The 16,192-nt window shown below is 40.6% G+C and overlaps 1 protein-coding gene across 1 annotated transcript in view; it reads left to right on the plus strand.

Annotated features, from left to right (window-relative positions):
* Positions 1–16,192, plus strand: part of LOC309487859 (nidogen-1-like) — a 43,104-nt gene that overhangs the window by 18,388 nt on the left and 8,524 nt on the right. The window contains exons 7-15 of the mRNA XM_082155780.1: positions 186–437; positions 1,209–1,409; positions 3,597–3,830; positions 5,171–5,308; positions 6,272–6,400; positions 6,944–7,087; positions 8,566–8,691; positions 14,552–14,767; positions 15,415–15,587. Of these exons, the coding sequence (XP_082011906.1) occupies positions 186–437; positions 1,209–1,409; positions 3,597–3,830; positions 5,171–5,308; positions 6,272–6,400; positions 6,944–7,087; positions 8,566–8,691; positions 14,552–14,767; positions 15,415–15,587 (1,613 nt within the window). The remainder of the gene's footprint in view (positions 1–185; positions 438–1,208; positions 1,410–3,596; positions 3,831–5,170; positions 5,309–6,271; positions 6,401–6,943; positions 7,088–8,565; positions 8,692–14,551; positions 14,768–15,414; positions 15,588–16,192) is intronic.

Raw genomic sequence — 16,192 nt, forward strand, 5'->3', positions numbered from 1 at the left:
TGTGTGTGTGTGTGATCTCAGAATAAACCCCTTCAGGCTGATGGAAGTCCTGATCCTGATCCCCCTGTCGGGTTTATTCTGATAACAACCGGCTGGATCTACTTTATCCCTTACATATAAACTTCCATTCTGTGCATAAACACCCATGAATCCCTTAATGACGGCGCTGTCGTCCGAATCCACAGGGAAACCGCAGCGGATGAACGGGAAGCTGAACGGCAGGGTCTTCGTGGGGGATTCTCAGTCTCTGGTGGAGTTCTCCAACAACGACCTGCACTCGTATGTGGTGGCGAACGACGGGCGAGCGTACATCGCGGTGAGCAGCGTCCCGGCTAGCGTGGGAGCGTCGCTGCAGCCGCTGCCGGCTCTGGGAGAGGCCATCGGATGGGCCTTCGCGCTCCAGCAGCCCGGACACCACAATGGCTTCAGCCTCATCGGTAACACAGCGGGACACACATCAGCGTTACACAGCCTGACACACAAAACCCTCAAGCATTCAACAGCTAATGCTATTAACTATATTATTATTAAGATTAAGTTAATAATATTAACTGTAACATAACATTTTACGATAACTATAAAGATAACTATAACGATAAATATAATAACTTAAACGGTTACTATTTCAATAACTATATAGATAACTATAACGATAAATATAAATATAATGATAACTACAACAATAACTATAACGATAAATATAAGTATAGCGATAACGTTAACTGTATCAGCGTTCACACCATCGCTCTATATCGTTCTGTTTATTATAAGTTGATGTCGTTTATGTCGTCTGTCTCTTTAAATGCTGGCGCTCTTGAAGCAGACTGGATTCTGATTGGCTGTCAGTGTTTTTATCGTTTATCAGCTGGATTAAATAATTTCAATGATATCATTCCTCTGTGCCATTATCATTACAGTAGTGCTGTGGACTCTGCTATGACTATAGAATTATAATTATTATTAAATCTATATAGTTATATATATAGATTAGGATTAATACTGAAATTATTCTGCAACATTATTATTATTTGTGGCTGTGAATGTATAAACTGTTGTTCCTCATGGAATCTCCTGCTTCTCCTTCTTCTTCTCTCTCTGCATGATATTAACTCTCAAGCCGTTCCTGTGAGATTGATCTGCAGTGGAAACACATGCTCAGGGTCAGAGGTCAGAGGTCACTGACCCGTCTCCTTCTCTCATGTCCACAGGAGGAGTCTTCACTCGCCAGGCCGAGGTCACGTTCCTGCCCGGCAACGAGAAGCTGAGCATCATGCAGGAGTTCGGCGGCATCGACGAGCACGATCACCTGCTGGTCAACACACACCTGGACGGCCGGATCCCCGAGGTGCCGCCCGGAGCCACGGTCCAGATCCCAGCGTACAGCGAGGTCTACCAGCACTCCAGCAACCGTGAGGGACCCGCATCTCTACACTCAAAACACATTATTCTGACACCAGATATCAGTTTTGATATGTTTCACTGGTGTGTGCAGGACACTGTAGTCAGGGTTCCCACTGGTCCTTGAAATCCTTGAAAGTTTGTGAATCCGAAAAAAAAAATTCAAGGCCCTGGAAAGTTTTTTTAAATAAACATACATAGATACAGGTCCTTGAAAGTGCTTGAATATATTTTATGCAATACGTTTTCTGGAAAAATATTCATATTCACTCCGGTCCGCTAATGTGTTATTTCGGCAACACTTCATGGCCTATGCATACTAGCTTGCTTGATTTACGTTAGTTACGCACATTTACGCGTTACGTTAAGTGTTTCCCGCGTGAGATACTTTGTGTTGTTCGTTGCCATGACGTTCACGCGCGCACAGTCCTTGAATTTGAGGGTATTGGACCTGGAAAGTCCTTGAAAGGTCCTTGAATTTGAAGTTAACCAAGGTGTGGGAACCCTGTGTAGTTCATTTATGTAAGTGAGGAGAGCAAAATAAAGTAAACTGTGACATATTATACCCTAACATTCTTCACACAGTGACTACCAGTAAAATGTATAAAAATTTGGGGGAAAAGTTCACAACGTAATTTCGGGAGCAGTGAACCCATCTAATCTTTCAATTAAAAGATGGATCCCCTCGCTCCGGCATCAGCTGTTCTGGCGTCCCTCCACCTCCCCAGCTCCACCTCCAGCTCCACCTCCCCAGCTCCACCTGCCCAGCTCCACTTCCACCTGCCCAGCTCCACCTCCCCAGCTCCACCTCCACCTCCCCACCTCCATCTCCCCAGCTACACCTCCCCAGCTCCAACTCCCCAGCGCCACCTCCACCTCCATCTCCCCAGCTCCACCCCTGCAGCTCCACCTCCACCTCCCCACCTCCACCTCCCAGGCTCCACCTCCACCTCCCCAGCTCCACTCCTCCAGCTCCACCCCCCCAGCTCCACCTCCACCTCCCCAGCTCCACCCCTCCAGCTCCACCCCCCCAGCTCCAGCTCCACCTCCACCTCCCCAGCTCCACCTGCATCATTTAGGCATCTCGCTGCCAGACTCCTCACCCAAGCTTTAGTAGTGCCACTGGTAGTGTGTATCAGAGCTCGAGCTGAAGCTGCTTCCTCCAGCCCCTCCACTGCGCACATCAAGCCAAATACGCTTAACCTTATTAGCTTAAACATTTTATGAGCAAAGGAACTCGTGAATTCAGACACTTTGACCTGACCATGTTTTGCGTAAGAGTTTTATAACCATGAGTGCCGAATATCTCTGATATATGAGCAGGGTTAGGGGTAAAGCATTACAAGTAACTTGAGTTGCGTAATTAGATGACTTTTTTCAAGTAACTAGTAAAGTAACGCATTACTTTTAAATTTACAACAAAATATCTGAGTTACGTTTTCAAATAAGTAACGCAAGTAGTTCACATTTATTGACTGCCAGGTTTCGTGTCCCCATGTTGAGAGAAATCATAAGTTCACAGGCATTGTGTGTGTGTGTGTGTGTGTGTGTGTGTGTGTGTGTGTGTGTGTGTGTGAGTGTGTGTGTGTGTGTGTGTGTGTGTGTGTGTGCGTGTGTGTGCGCGCTGTGTAAACATGATGGTTATTGTAGTTTTAGAATAAATGTGAGCAGCCATTTACTCATCTCACTTGCACAAAAAAAAAAAACTGATTTAGTATTACTTGAAATTAATACTAACAGTGAAATGCAATCTCAGAATATTACACAAACCTGCGATAGTTAAATATATGAACTTACACTTCTTATTCACTTCACTTTTGCTGTGAAAGGGCCTTAACATTTGCCAAAAATAGAACTTTTTTTGTTGTTATTAATAAACAAACAAGCCCAGCCGAGGAAAAATAACGCAAAAGTAACGTAACGTACTACTTTCCATTAAAAGTAACTAAGTAACGCAATTAGTTACTTTTTCAAGAAGTAATGCAATATTGTAATGTATTACATTTAAAACTAACTTTCCCCAACACCACTGTATATGAGTGCTGAATAAATGTCATTATACCAGTAACAAACGCTGAGTTCTCCTTGTCGATCAAAGGTTTCTACAGTAGATGCTCCTGGGTGATTTTGCTAATGAATGCCTGTATTGAGTTACACGAAGTTGTTTTCTAATGCCTGTATTTCTGTGATGTTCTCAGTGATCACGTCGTCGTCGCGGCGGGAATACAGCGTTAGCATGCCTGACGGTAGCGTGCGCACACACAGCTATCTGTGGACCCAGAGCCTGCGCTTCCAGAGCTGTCCACAGGGGGCGCTCTTGCTCACGGACCCCGAACGCCAGCAGCTCAGCGTCGACCAGATCTTCGTCATGTACGACTCCAGCAACCAGCTGATCCGCTTCGCCATGAGCAACAAGATCGGCTCCGTCCACAGTGAGCTAACTTACACTCTCCACACTGATGATTAAAGCACACCTCAGCGTTCACAGCGCTGAATTTTATGACATACTTATATATTTTAAAACGTAATTTATTCCTGTGAGTTTTTGAATTTTCAGCATCATTAGTCCAGTCTTCAGTGTCACATGATCCTTCAGAAATCCTCTGCTAAATGAATAAATGTAAATGTAGTATATCTGTGTGTGAGTCGATCGCAGCTGCTAGTGAAGCTCGTGTGTGTGTGTGTTTATCTCAGTCTCCCGCTGATGTTCATCACTGTGTGTGTTCATGTGCTTCATGTAAGCGGATCCGAGTTAAAGCTCAAGAGCATGAACATCTGCCAGATCCGTGACGAGCCGGTACTTCAGTGTCGGTCTTTAGGTTTAGTCCAGGCTAAACTCTGACAGGCCCAGATGTGCTTCAACACACATCGTCTCAAAGCAGAAAATCCTGATGTTAATGTTTAGAATATCTTAAAGTCCCCCTGTGGTATAAATCAAGCGTTTAATGTTGTTTATGTGTGTATGTGGTGTGTTTAATATGCTTTAAGACAAACCATGTGTAAGTTCATAAGTCGACAGCATTGCTGAGTATTTCCTCCTTAAAACTGCAGTGAACCAAAGACAGTCTCAAACACACACTTTGAAATCGCTGGTGTTTCTGACGTCACAAACTACCTTGTAACCAATCAGATCAACGTGTGATCGTCAACCAGTGGATCTCTGAGCTGAGTGAGTGAGTGGAGGCGGGGCTCATTTGCATATTCATACAACCACGCATACTAAATGAGGCAAGGGTGTCGAGTTACATTCAAGATATTTTAAGGCATGAAGACATTATTTTCAAGGAAAAAACGTATGCATTGTGGTGATCAAAGACGAGTTTTTAGGGATACAGTTATTGACTACAGGAGGACTTTAATATCTTCATGCCTCGAGCTGGATGATAATATAGTCACAGTTTGTATATGTATGCGTGTATAAAGTTATATATCTATAGCTTTACATGCATGCGGATAAAGTTGGATAAATGTATATTCAGCTTCATCTAGAGAGTTTTCTGATGATATAGTTACACTTTTGCAATGATATAAACAATCAAGCTGTTCAGATTAGATGTATTTTGTTATTAATTGATTATGTGGTGATTTTGAGGATTGATTATGAAACCTGTGACGGTCTGGTGTAGTGACGGCCACAGTTAAACGATGCATGTAATCGACTGGAAGTATGTTTTGGTCGGTTTTCATTAATTCATGAGTTTTATGAGGGTTTTATGATTCAGAAGCTTCTGATGTGGTGTGATATTTGCATGTGTTATGGTGTGTGTTTCAGGTGTGATCCCCGAGCAGAACCCGTGCTTCACCGGCAGACACGGCTGCGACACTAACGCTGTGTGTCGACCGGCTCACGGGAAGGACTTCTCCTGCCGCTGCGCCTCGGGCTTCAGTGGAGACGGCCGCGCGTGTTACGGTAAACCACTCGCTTTCACAGATCAAGTCCAGGCAGCTTCATTTACTGCGCTTTTACAACACAGTGTTTCAGAGCAGCTTTACAGAGGAAACAGGACAATAATGCAACAGAGTTTGTTTCTAGAAGCTGTATAAATGAAGGAGACTTGACGTGTATGTTTGTTAGGGTTAGGTTAGGAAACATTCTGAGCTCAAACATCTGCGCTGAGTTACTGCCTCTCTCAGCTCTGAACAATCACATGTAGAAATGATATTACAGTTTAATTACAGTTGAAAGAAGCCGCCGGTTCACAGACGGGTCGAGGATCCAGTGCAAACACACACACACACACACACACACACACACACACACACACACACACACACACACACACACACACATCTGAATCATCTGATCAAGATCCGAACTCAGTTTACTGTCATCATTCACTCAACATTCACTTTATTAAGAGGTGAATTTCATAGAAGCTTCTAGAACATGTTCATATTTCAGTGTGAAATCAAAAGAAAGAAGGAGGAAAAATATTTTGCTTATGTTTTAAATAAACATGTCAATTTGTGGAATATATAATATTATATCTGGAATTAAAAAAAAATATATGATTTTTTTTTATTAATTGTGTTGTTGTTCAGATGTGGACGAGTGTTTCCTCTGCTGATTAGAGTGTGTGTTGTGTTGTGTTGTTCAGATGTGGACGAGTGTTTCCTCTGCTGATTAGAGTGTGTGTTGTGTTGTGTTGTTCAGATGTGGACGAGTGTTTCCTCTGCTGATTAGAGTGTGTGTTGTGTTGTTCAGATGTGGACGAGTGTTTCCTCTGCTGATTAGAGTGTGTGTTGTGTTGTGTTGTTCAGATGTGGACGAGTGTTTCCTCTGCTGATTAGAGTGTGTGTTGTGTTGTGTTGTTCAGATGTGGACGAGTGTTTCCTCTGCTGATTAGAGTGTGTGTTGTGTTGTGTTGTTCAGATGTGGACGAGTGTTCAGAGAGCGCTCAGATCTGCGGCTCCTTCAGCGTCTGCATCAACCAGCCGGGAAGCTTCCGCTGCGAGTGTGTGAACGGCTTTCAGTTCTCCAGCGACGGGCGCACATGTGTCGGTGAGAAACACTCGTGTGTGTGTGTGTGTGTGATTCTCTGCTGTGTGTGTGTGTGTGATTATCTGCTGTGTGTGTGTGTGTGATTCTCTGCTGTGTGTGTGTGTGATTCTCTACTGTGTGTGTGTGTGTGATTCTCTGCTGTGTGTGTGTGTGTGATTCTCTACTGTGTGTGTGTGTGTGTGATTATCTGCTGTGTGTGTGTGTGTGATTCTCTACTGTGTGTGTGTGTGTGTGTGATTATCTGCTGTGTGTGTGTGTGTGTGATTCTCTACTGTGTGTGTGTGTGTGATTATCTGCTGTGTGTGTGTGTGTGTGTGTGTGTGTGTGTGTGATTATCTGCTGTGTGTGTGTGTGTGATTCTCTACTGTGTGTGTGTGTGTGTGATTATCTGCTGTGTGTGTGTGTGTGATTCTCTACTGTGTGTGTGTGTGATTCTCTGCTGTGTTTGTGTGTGTGTGTGTGTGAGTGTCTGTGTGTGTGTGTGTGTGTGTGTGTGTGATTCTGAGCATCTCTGAGTGTGAGTGTGTTTGTGTGTGTGTGCAGAAGTGGAGCGTCCCGTGGATCACTGTCAGAGAGGAACGCACGACTGCGATGTTCCCGAACGCTCCCGATGCAGTTTCACCGGAGACTCATCTTACGTCTGCTCCTGTCGGCCGGGCTTCACTGGAGACGGACGCGTGTGTCACGGTAACACACACACACACACACACACACACACACACACACACACACACACACACACACACACACACACACACACACACACACTCACACAGCAGAGAATCACACACACACACAGCAGAGAATCACACACACACACACACACAGCAGAGAATCACACACACACACAGCAGAGAATCACACACACACACAGCAGAGAATCACACACACACACACACACACACAGCAGAGAATCACACACACACACACACAGCAGAGAATCACACACACACACACACACACACACACACACACACACACACACACACACACACACACACTCACACACACATATCCACGAATGATTGTTCTGTCTTCACCTGTTAAAGAGAAAGTTCACCCAAAAATGAGAATATCCCATAATTCTCCTGGGCCAGGATCATCTGAGGAGTGTGTGACTCTTCCGGAGTCATGTCAGATAATCCCTGCTCTTCCAGCTTCATCACGGAGATCCTCATCATCATCCACACAGATCCAGCGGCTCATAAAGGCCTTCAGAAGCCCAGAAATATACATGTTTATAACTATATTAACTATAGACCTTCTGTAGCTCCGCCTCTTCTCAGCTCTGCGCTCGTTGTCTTTTGACTTCCGCTCTGTATTTTCACAGTGATTCTGCGTGTTTATGAATGAACGGCTCGTTTTAAAATCTTCCCGGTCGACTGACATTAGTTAAGACATCTGCTTTAAACATCACAGTCCTCATGATAACTTTCATTAACTTTACATGAAGTAAACCCACTTCAAAAGTTGATTACTCCTGGACAGCAGCGCCATAGAGATATACAGAGCGACCGCAGACACGGAAGTTAAAAGACAATATTCTAAAGATGGCGGCGCCCTCGTTTCTCTGGCGCATAAGATCTATAATCACTGGCCGTACGTGAGTCGAGTTCCAGCGGAAGAGTGACCTCTGACCTCTGACCTTAATAAATGAGGTCATTCTCAGGACTCAGAACTCTTCCTGTGAAACCGTTGAATCCGACAGTGTTTCCATGAACATAAGACTGAACTTCTCACACTTTCACTTCCTTTACGTTCATTATTTAACAAGATTTTTACAAATATTTTGTACTCAAAATTTCTACCTGATAAAATATATTAAAGTTTGGCACAACTAGAAGAACGTGTCTTTCTATTCAACTATTATTATTACTATTATTTGTTAATGAATTAATTTCCATTTAATTTCCCGTGGCTTTCCCAGGTCTATAAATCATACTTTTAAAATATCCAGGTTTTCCAGAAATGTGTGAATCCTGGTTCAGGAACACGAGACTCTCAGCAGAGACAGGAAGTGATGTCACCTGACAGGAAGTGCTGTGAGCTGTGTGTTTGAGACACGCTTCATGAACACGCCAGATGTGCATTCCTTCATATAGAGTCCACACACACACATCTGTACATCGACTCTCTCTCTCTCTTCTCTCTCTCTCTCTCTGCAGATGTGGACGAGTGCCAGCCGGGCCGTTGCCATGGCGATGCCGTCTGCTCCAACACCCCGGGCTCCTTCACCTGCCAGTGTCTGCCAGGTTTCTATGGCGACGGCTTCAGATGCACACCTGGTGCTGGTAGGAGGAGTTCAGCTTCAGTCTGCATCTCATTAACCATGACAAAAATGTTCATTACTTCAAAAAAAAAAAAAAAATATATATATATAATTAGTTTTTTCAAATTGAAATAAATATTAAAAATTATAAAATAATAAATAAATAATAAATAATAAAAGTTAATTAAAAACAAACATAACATATCTAAAGTAGGGCTGTAACGATACGCAATATGAAACCGAAATCGCGATTCTCAGATCCACGATCTGTGTCGTGTGAGAAGGCAGAATCACCACACACCCCTTCCAACTCCCAGACTTATCCTTCACGTCCAGATCAATTACGTACAATTACTATTAGTATTATTTGAAGTTAACATTATAAAATACGTAGACCTACACCACAAAATTAGTTGAGGATAAATTCTTTAAAGTTGGGCAATTCCAGCGTTATGGACGTGACATTTGCAGTCAAAAGTTGAAATAAGAATTCACAGAAAATGCATTTAATACCAATATATTGAAACTTCTGTTTATATATCATAATCCCTTAATAAAGGAGTCCAGACATTAGAAAAATATAAGTCTACACATGCGTTTTATATTTAATATGAGGGAAATAAACATGCGTTACGGACGTGACACAAATTTCTTTGAACTTTTAGGTGGCAAAATATTTTTTTGTCATCCTGTGAATTACACTGTGCAAACCAACAGTAATATACCCGCCGGATGAAGAAGGGTCGGCCTCCACAGAACAGAACATATTTATTTTATTTTATTTTTCGTGTTCACACTTATGAAGAAAAACCAATGTTACGTGACAGTTCTCCGTTACGGACGTGAGCGCTCTGAAAGCGGCACTAAAGACTGCTTTAACATTTTCACAGAGACCTCAAGCAGAAGCACAAAGCCTGTCTTTAAAGTGAATTTCGTTTTGTATTAATTGTGTGTTAATTTTATCAATGTTTCATCAGCCATTTGCCTGGATTTAATAAATAAGAAGTAAATATAGCAGACAATAGATAATCACGACACGGAGGCGCCGGCGCGTGAACTGGAGCTCGTCTCATAATGAACCGAAACTCAGCGTACTCTCCTCACAGACCTGAGACATATATCTATTGTCTACAGAAAGCTTGAAATCACTACTTTTAAACAAAACAATTCAAAACGAAACAAAACTATGTAGTCCGTGTCAAATGTGCATTTCTCTCTGGCGCGAAGATCACGAGTCAGCATCATCAACCTCATCTTTGCAGCCGACACTGACACAGAAAACACTTGTTTATTAATAAACAATTAAAATGTCTCCTTGCTATATTTTACATATTCATAATCATTACTTTTGCTGGTTCTTTGTGACAGCTTTTAAGTGCTTTAATGGCAGCGCCACCCTCACATGTTACATGAACGCGACACCACCGCATCAGCACCGAAAACATGGAGATTTTTTCAGTGAAATATTATTCCAGTGTAAATCATCTGTTTTCTATGTGAATATATAGTAAAGTGTAATTTATTCCTGTGATCAAAGCTGAATTTTCAGCATCATTACTCCAGTCTTCAGTGTCACATGATCCTTCAGAAATCACTCTAATATGAGGATTTGATGATCAAGAAACATTTATGATTATTATCAGTGTTGGAAACATTTGCAACCATTTTAATAGTCCTAAATAGGCTTTATTTCCTCATTAGAAGAGTTCTGCTCTTCTGTGTCCAGCGCTCCAGTTCTGCTCTTCCGTCAAAATTTGAGGGCAGATGTTGTGTGTCTGACGCCGTGATAATTACAGCGTCTGTTCCTCGAGTGTTCTTCTGTCATCACATGACCTCCTCGCTCACATCTGCACACCTATGGGTTGATCAGTCACAGTACTGGAGTCACAGCATTAAAGCTCAATCCCTGATCTGAGCCGGAGCCGCAGGAAAAGCACTGAAAATCCTTAAAGGCACAGCGGCAAAAACAGCTGGACGTGCAGAAGTTAAAACTACATTTTTAGAGTTTTTCGCACAAAAGCTTGGCTAATATTATAAGCAAACCTTAGTAAAAAATTTAAAAGTTTGGATTGTGTGCATTCAGTGCTTGACAGTATTTTTTAAGGTCTTCTAAAAATCCTTTTGTCAAGATACAATGATTAAAATAATTAAATCTACAATTAAAATAATTTGGCATGAATTAAATACAGAACAACAAATTCTGCTGTGGAAATAGAGTCGGCCTGAGTCGGACAAATGCAAGGTTATCGCTGGCTTCACCTTCGCGCGCGTTCATCGAGGTTTCGTGGTTTCCCAGGATACCATAAGACGCATTATTAAACTTGTTGATCCTCAAGGTGTGGAATTTCGACGGAGATGCTTGAGAAGACGCCAGTACACTTGCGCTGGCCCGAATGCACTCTGGCATATAGACAGATATGATAAATTAAAACCGTACGGCATTGCCATTAATGGCTGTATAGATGGTTACAGTCGTTACATTCTGTGGATGGAGGCGTACACAACCAACAACGATCCTAAAGTAATAGCCAGTTACTTCATAAAAACAGTTACTGGCTGGCATAGGAGGGTGTCCCGAGAGGATCCGCGCAGACACGGGGATCGAATATTCCACATTAATGGCAATGCCGTATGGTTTTAATTTATCATTAACGCTTGCAAATTCTCTTTAAAGTTCGTATGCTAATTATTATTCTGTCATAATTAGCTAAAGTTGATAGTATTTCTTTGTTACTGAAAGAAAGTCTAAAATATAGCTTGACTAAGTGATCCAACTCTGCCATGTCCTCTATCAGTAGGCTATGCAATGAACACTGATCCAATGCGTTATTCTCTACATTTAATTCTCACGATTATTTCGACGAAATTTAACGAGTTTTTTCTCGAAATTTAGCGAGTTTATTCTCGAAATTTAATGAGTTTATTCTCACGATTATTTCGACTTTTTTCTCGAAATTTAGCGAGTTTTTTCTCGAAATTTACCGCATTTTTTCTCTCGAAATTTAACGAGTTTATTCTCAAAAACAACGACTTTATTCTCAATATTGTATTTAGACTTTTTTCTCGAAATTTAACGAGTTTTTTCTCCAAACACAACGACTTTATTCTCGAAATTTAATGAGTTTAGTCTCACGATTATTTCGACTTTTTTCTCGAAATTTAACGAGTTTTTTTCTCGAAACACAACGACTTTATTCTCGAAATGTAATGAGTTTATTCTGAAGATTGTATTTAGACTTTTTTCTCGAAATTTAACGAGTTTTTTTCTCGAAACACAACGACTTTATTCTCGAAATGTAATGAGTTTATTCTCAAGATTGTATTTGGACTTTTTTCTCGAAATTTAACGAGTTTTTTCTCCAAACACAACGACTTAATCTCGAAATTTAATGAGTTTATTCTCACGATTATTTCGACTTTTTTCTCGAAATTGAACGAGTTCTTTTTCTCGAAATTTAACGAGTTTTTTTCTCCAAATTTAACGAGTTTTTTTCTCGAAATTTAACGAGTTTATTCTCAAAACACAACGACTTTATTCTCTATATTTAATGAGTTTATTCTCAAGATTGTATTTAGACTTTTTTCTCGAAATTTAACGAGTTTTTTCTCCAAACACAACGACTTTATTCTCGAAATTTAATGAGTTTATTCTCACGATTATTTCGACTTTTTTCTCGAAATTTAACGAGTTTTTTTCTCGAAACACAACGACTTTATTCTCGAAATGTAATGAGTTTATTCTGAAGATTGTATTTAGACTTTTTTCTCAAAATTTAACGAGTTTTTTTCTCGAAACACAACGACTTTATTCTCGAAATGTAATGAGTTTATTCTCAAGATTGTATTTGGACTTTTTTCTCAAAATTTAACGAGTTTTTTCTCCAAACACAACAACTTAATCTCGAAATTTAATGAGTTTATTCTCACGATTATTTCGACTTTTTTCTCGAAATTGAACGAGTTCTTTTTCTCGAAATTGAACGAGTTCTTTTTCTCGAAATTTAACGAGTTTTTTTCTCCAAATTTAACGAGTTTTTTTCTCAATTTAACGAGTTTATTCTCAAAACACGACTTTATTCTCTATATTTAATGAGTTTATTCTCAAGATTGTATTTAGACTTTTTTCTCGAAATTTAACGAGTTTTTTCTCCAAACACAACGACTTAATCTCTAAATTTAATGAGTTTATTCTCACGATTATTTCGACTTTTTTCTCGAAATTGTATGAGTTTTTTTCTCGAAATTTAACGAGTTTTTTTCTCGAAATTTAACGAGTTTATTCTCAAAACACAACGACTTTATTCTCTATATTTAATGAGTTTATTCTCAAGATTGTATTTAGACTTTTTTCTCGAAATTTAACGAGTTTTTTCTCCAAACACAACGACTTTATTCTCGAAATTTAATGAGTTTATCCTCACGATTGTATTTAGACTTTTCTCTCGAAATTTAACGAGTTTTTTCTCCAAACATAACGACTTTATTCTCGATATTTAATGAGTTTATTCTGAAGATTGTATTTAGACTTTTTTCTCTAAATTTTACGAGTTTTTTCTCCAAACACAACGACTTTATTCTCGATATTTAATGAGTTTATTCTCAAGATTGTATTTGGACTTTTTTCTCAAAATTTAACGAGTTTTTTCTCCAAACACAACAACTTAATCTCGAAATTTAATGAGTTTATTCTCACGATTATTTCGACTTTTTTCTCGAAATTGAATGAGTTCTTTTTCTCGAAATTGAACGAGTTCTTTTTCTCGAAATTTAACGAGTTTTTTTCTCCAAATTTAACGAGTTTTTTTCTCAATTTAACGAGTTTATTCTCAAAACACAACGACTTTATTCTCTATATTTAATGAGTTTATTCTCAAGATTGTATTTAGACTTTTTTCTCGAAATTTAACGAGTTTTTTCTCCAAACACAACGACTTAATCTCTAAATTTAATGAGTTTATTCTCACGATTATTTCGACTTTTTTCTCGAAATTGTATGAGTTTTTTTCTCGAAATTTAACGAGTTTTTTTCTCGAAATTTAACGAGTTTATTCTCAAAACACAAAGACTTTATTCTCTATATTTAATGAGTTTATTCTCAAGATTGTATTTAGACTTTTTTCTCGAAATTTAACGAGTTTTTTCTCCAAACACAACGACTTTATTCTCGAAATTTAATGAGTTTATCCTCACGATTGTATTTAGACTTTTCTCTCGAAATTTAACGAGTTTTTTCTCCAAACATAACGACTTTATTCTCGATATTTAATGAGTTTATTCTCAAGATTGTATTTAGACTTTTTTCTCTAAATTTTACGAGTTTTTTCTCCAAACACAACGACTTTATTCTCGATATTTAATGAGTTTATTCTCAAGATTGTATTTAGACTTTTTTTCTCTAAATTTAACGAGTTTAATCTCGCATTATAATGACTTTAATCTCGAGATGGTTTTATATTTTTGTTATTGCTTGGCCGTAATCCTCTTCCGTACGTATGCATCAGATACAATTTTTATTTAATTTTTTTGTATTGAAATAAATATTAAAATTAAAAAATAATAAATACAAATAATTAATAAACAAAATTAATGAATCATTCACTATAAGACCAGAAACATATATTAAGAGTCCGTTTGGATTTCAGTTTGCCTTTAAAGTAACAACAAATGAAACCGCTTCCTGTTCTCAGAGCCACATGTGTGAGTGTTTATGCCGATCACACGCCTCATCTGGACCAGATGTCCCCAGATCCACCTCCTAAAGGCCCCGGGCCCCAAAACCCAGACAGGCAGAACCGGCCGCGTCTCGCACAGAACAGGGAAATGCTGCAGTGTGTCACATGATCAGAGAGAGCAGTGTGTGTGTGTGTGTGTGTGTGTTGCAGACGGCGAGCTGACAGTGTGTGAGCGCCACCGAGCAGCAGTGCTGGAGTCGGACTCTTCATCCACGGGTCAGTCGGGTCAGTACGTGCCCTCCTGCGACGGGTCCGGGGCCTACGACCCGCTCCAGTGCCACGCCGGCCTCGGCCAGTGCTGGTGTGTGGACCCGTACGGGCAGGAGATCCGCGGATCCAGAACACAACCGGGCAACACACCCATGTGTAAGAGCCCAGAACACACACATCACTGCATAATCTGAATTTAATCACTGATGTTGAATTCACTTTGGTTCAGATTAACCCATACTGTAAAGACCAGAGACTGTAAATACATATGGCCGTAGTGTGCGTGACGTCACTCGCTGGTTCTGAAGAGCGTTTCTGAAGCCCAAAGTGGGCGGAGCCGGCCGTCGCCATCTTGGCAGCGTCACTCCCGGATAAATGAAAATGTGCCGCGAGGGGGATTAGCTGAGGTGACGTGACGCTAACAGCCAGCAGACAAACGCTAGCGGCAATCCACCTGTCACTCAAGTGGCCACGCCCTTAATTATGCAGAACTTTAAGGCTTAATAGAATTTAAACGGATGAGATGTAAAAAAATTCACCGCCTCACAGTCGTCATAAAGGGCAAAATTTGTTATATAGACCAAAACCACTTTTTTCACCAGACTGTAAACATGTTTATTTCTGCTGTAAAGTTGGGAATATTAACATGGGGGTTTCTGGGATTGAGTTTCTTCTGCAGCCGGTCTCTAGTGGCCAGTGGATGAACTGCAGTGTAAGTCTCTTCAGTGTTGGATTGAAGAGAGAGACGGGAAGGTGCAGCTTGTTAAAGACCCACGTATTTAAACCCCTCCCTCTTCCCATAGGCATTGAACACAATGTGGCTCCGCCCCTTATTGGCCCCACCCCCAGGTCTGACATCATCCCTCTTACTCCCGGAGCAAACATCTTATTCGCCCAGAGCGGCCGGATCGAGCTCCTCCCATTGGACGGCGGTCACATGAGCAGAGCCGAGGCCCAAACGCTGCTGCACGTGCCCGTGAGTCACACACACACACTCACACACACTCACACCACACACACACACACACGCACACACACACAGTATCAGAGCAGATTACTGAAAATAAAGATACACAGATTATTTTACATGCAAAACCTTTTACTGACAGAAATGATCTTCTTCCTCAGTGTTTCTGTCTTGTTTTCCAGCACAAACATCTAAAGCTTCTTAAATCAAGATGCATTTACTGGAGAAGCAACATGACTGAAGATATTATATATACAGTTGCAATCAAAAATATTCAACCTCCATTGCAAATCAGGTTTATTGGCAAAATACACAGACTTTCAACTGTTAGCGATGAACAAATCAAACAGAAGTGATTTAAACAGCTCAACACAACAAATGTTTTGAGTGGTTTCCCCAAATTCAACTGAAAATGCAACTTTTAATGACTTCTGCAGTCTCAGAATTATTCACCCCCTTCATGGTAAGCATCTTTAGCTCTTAGTAGACCACAGTTTTGCTGTTCTGAGCGGCTGAAGCGAGACGTATAACCAGACCAGCTTCTGTTTCTGAGGGATCTGAGCCCGTTCCTCATGAGCAACGGCCTCCAGTTCAGGAATATTCCTGGACTTCTT

This window comes from Leuciscus leuciscus (genome assembly GCF_965113295.1).
Source record: "Leuciscus leuciscus genome assembly, chromosome: 23".
In the NCBI taxonomy this organism is placed as follows: Eukaryota; Metazoa; Chordata; class Actinopteri; order Cypriniformes; family Leuciscidae; genus Leuciscus; species Leuciscus leuciscus.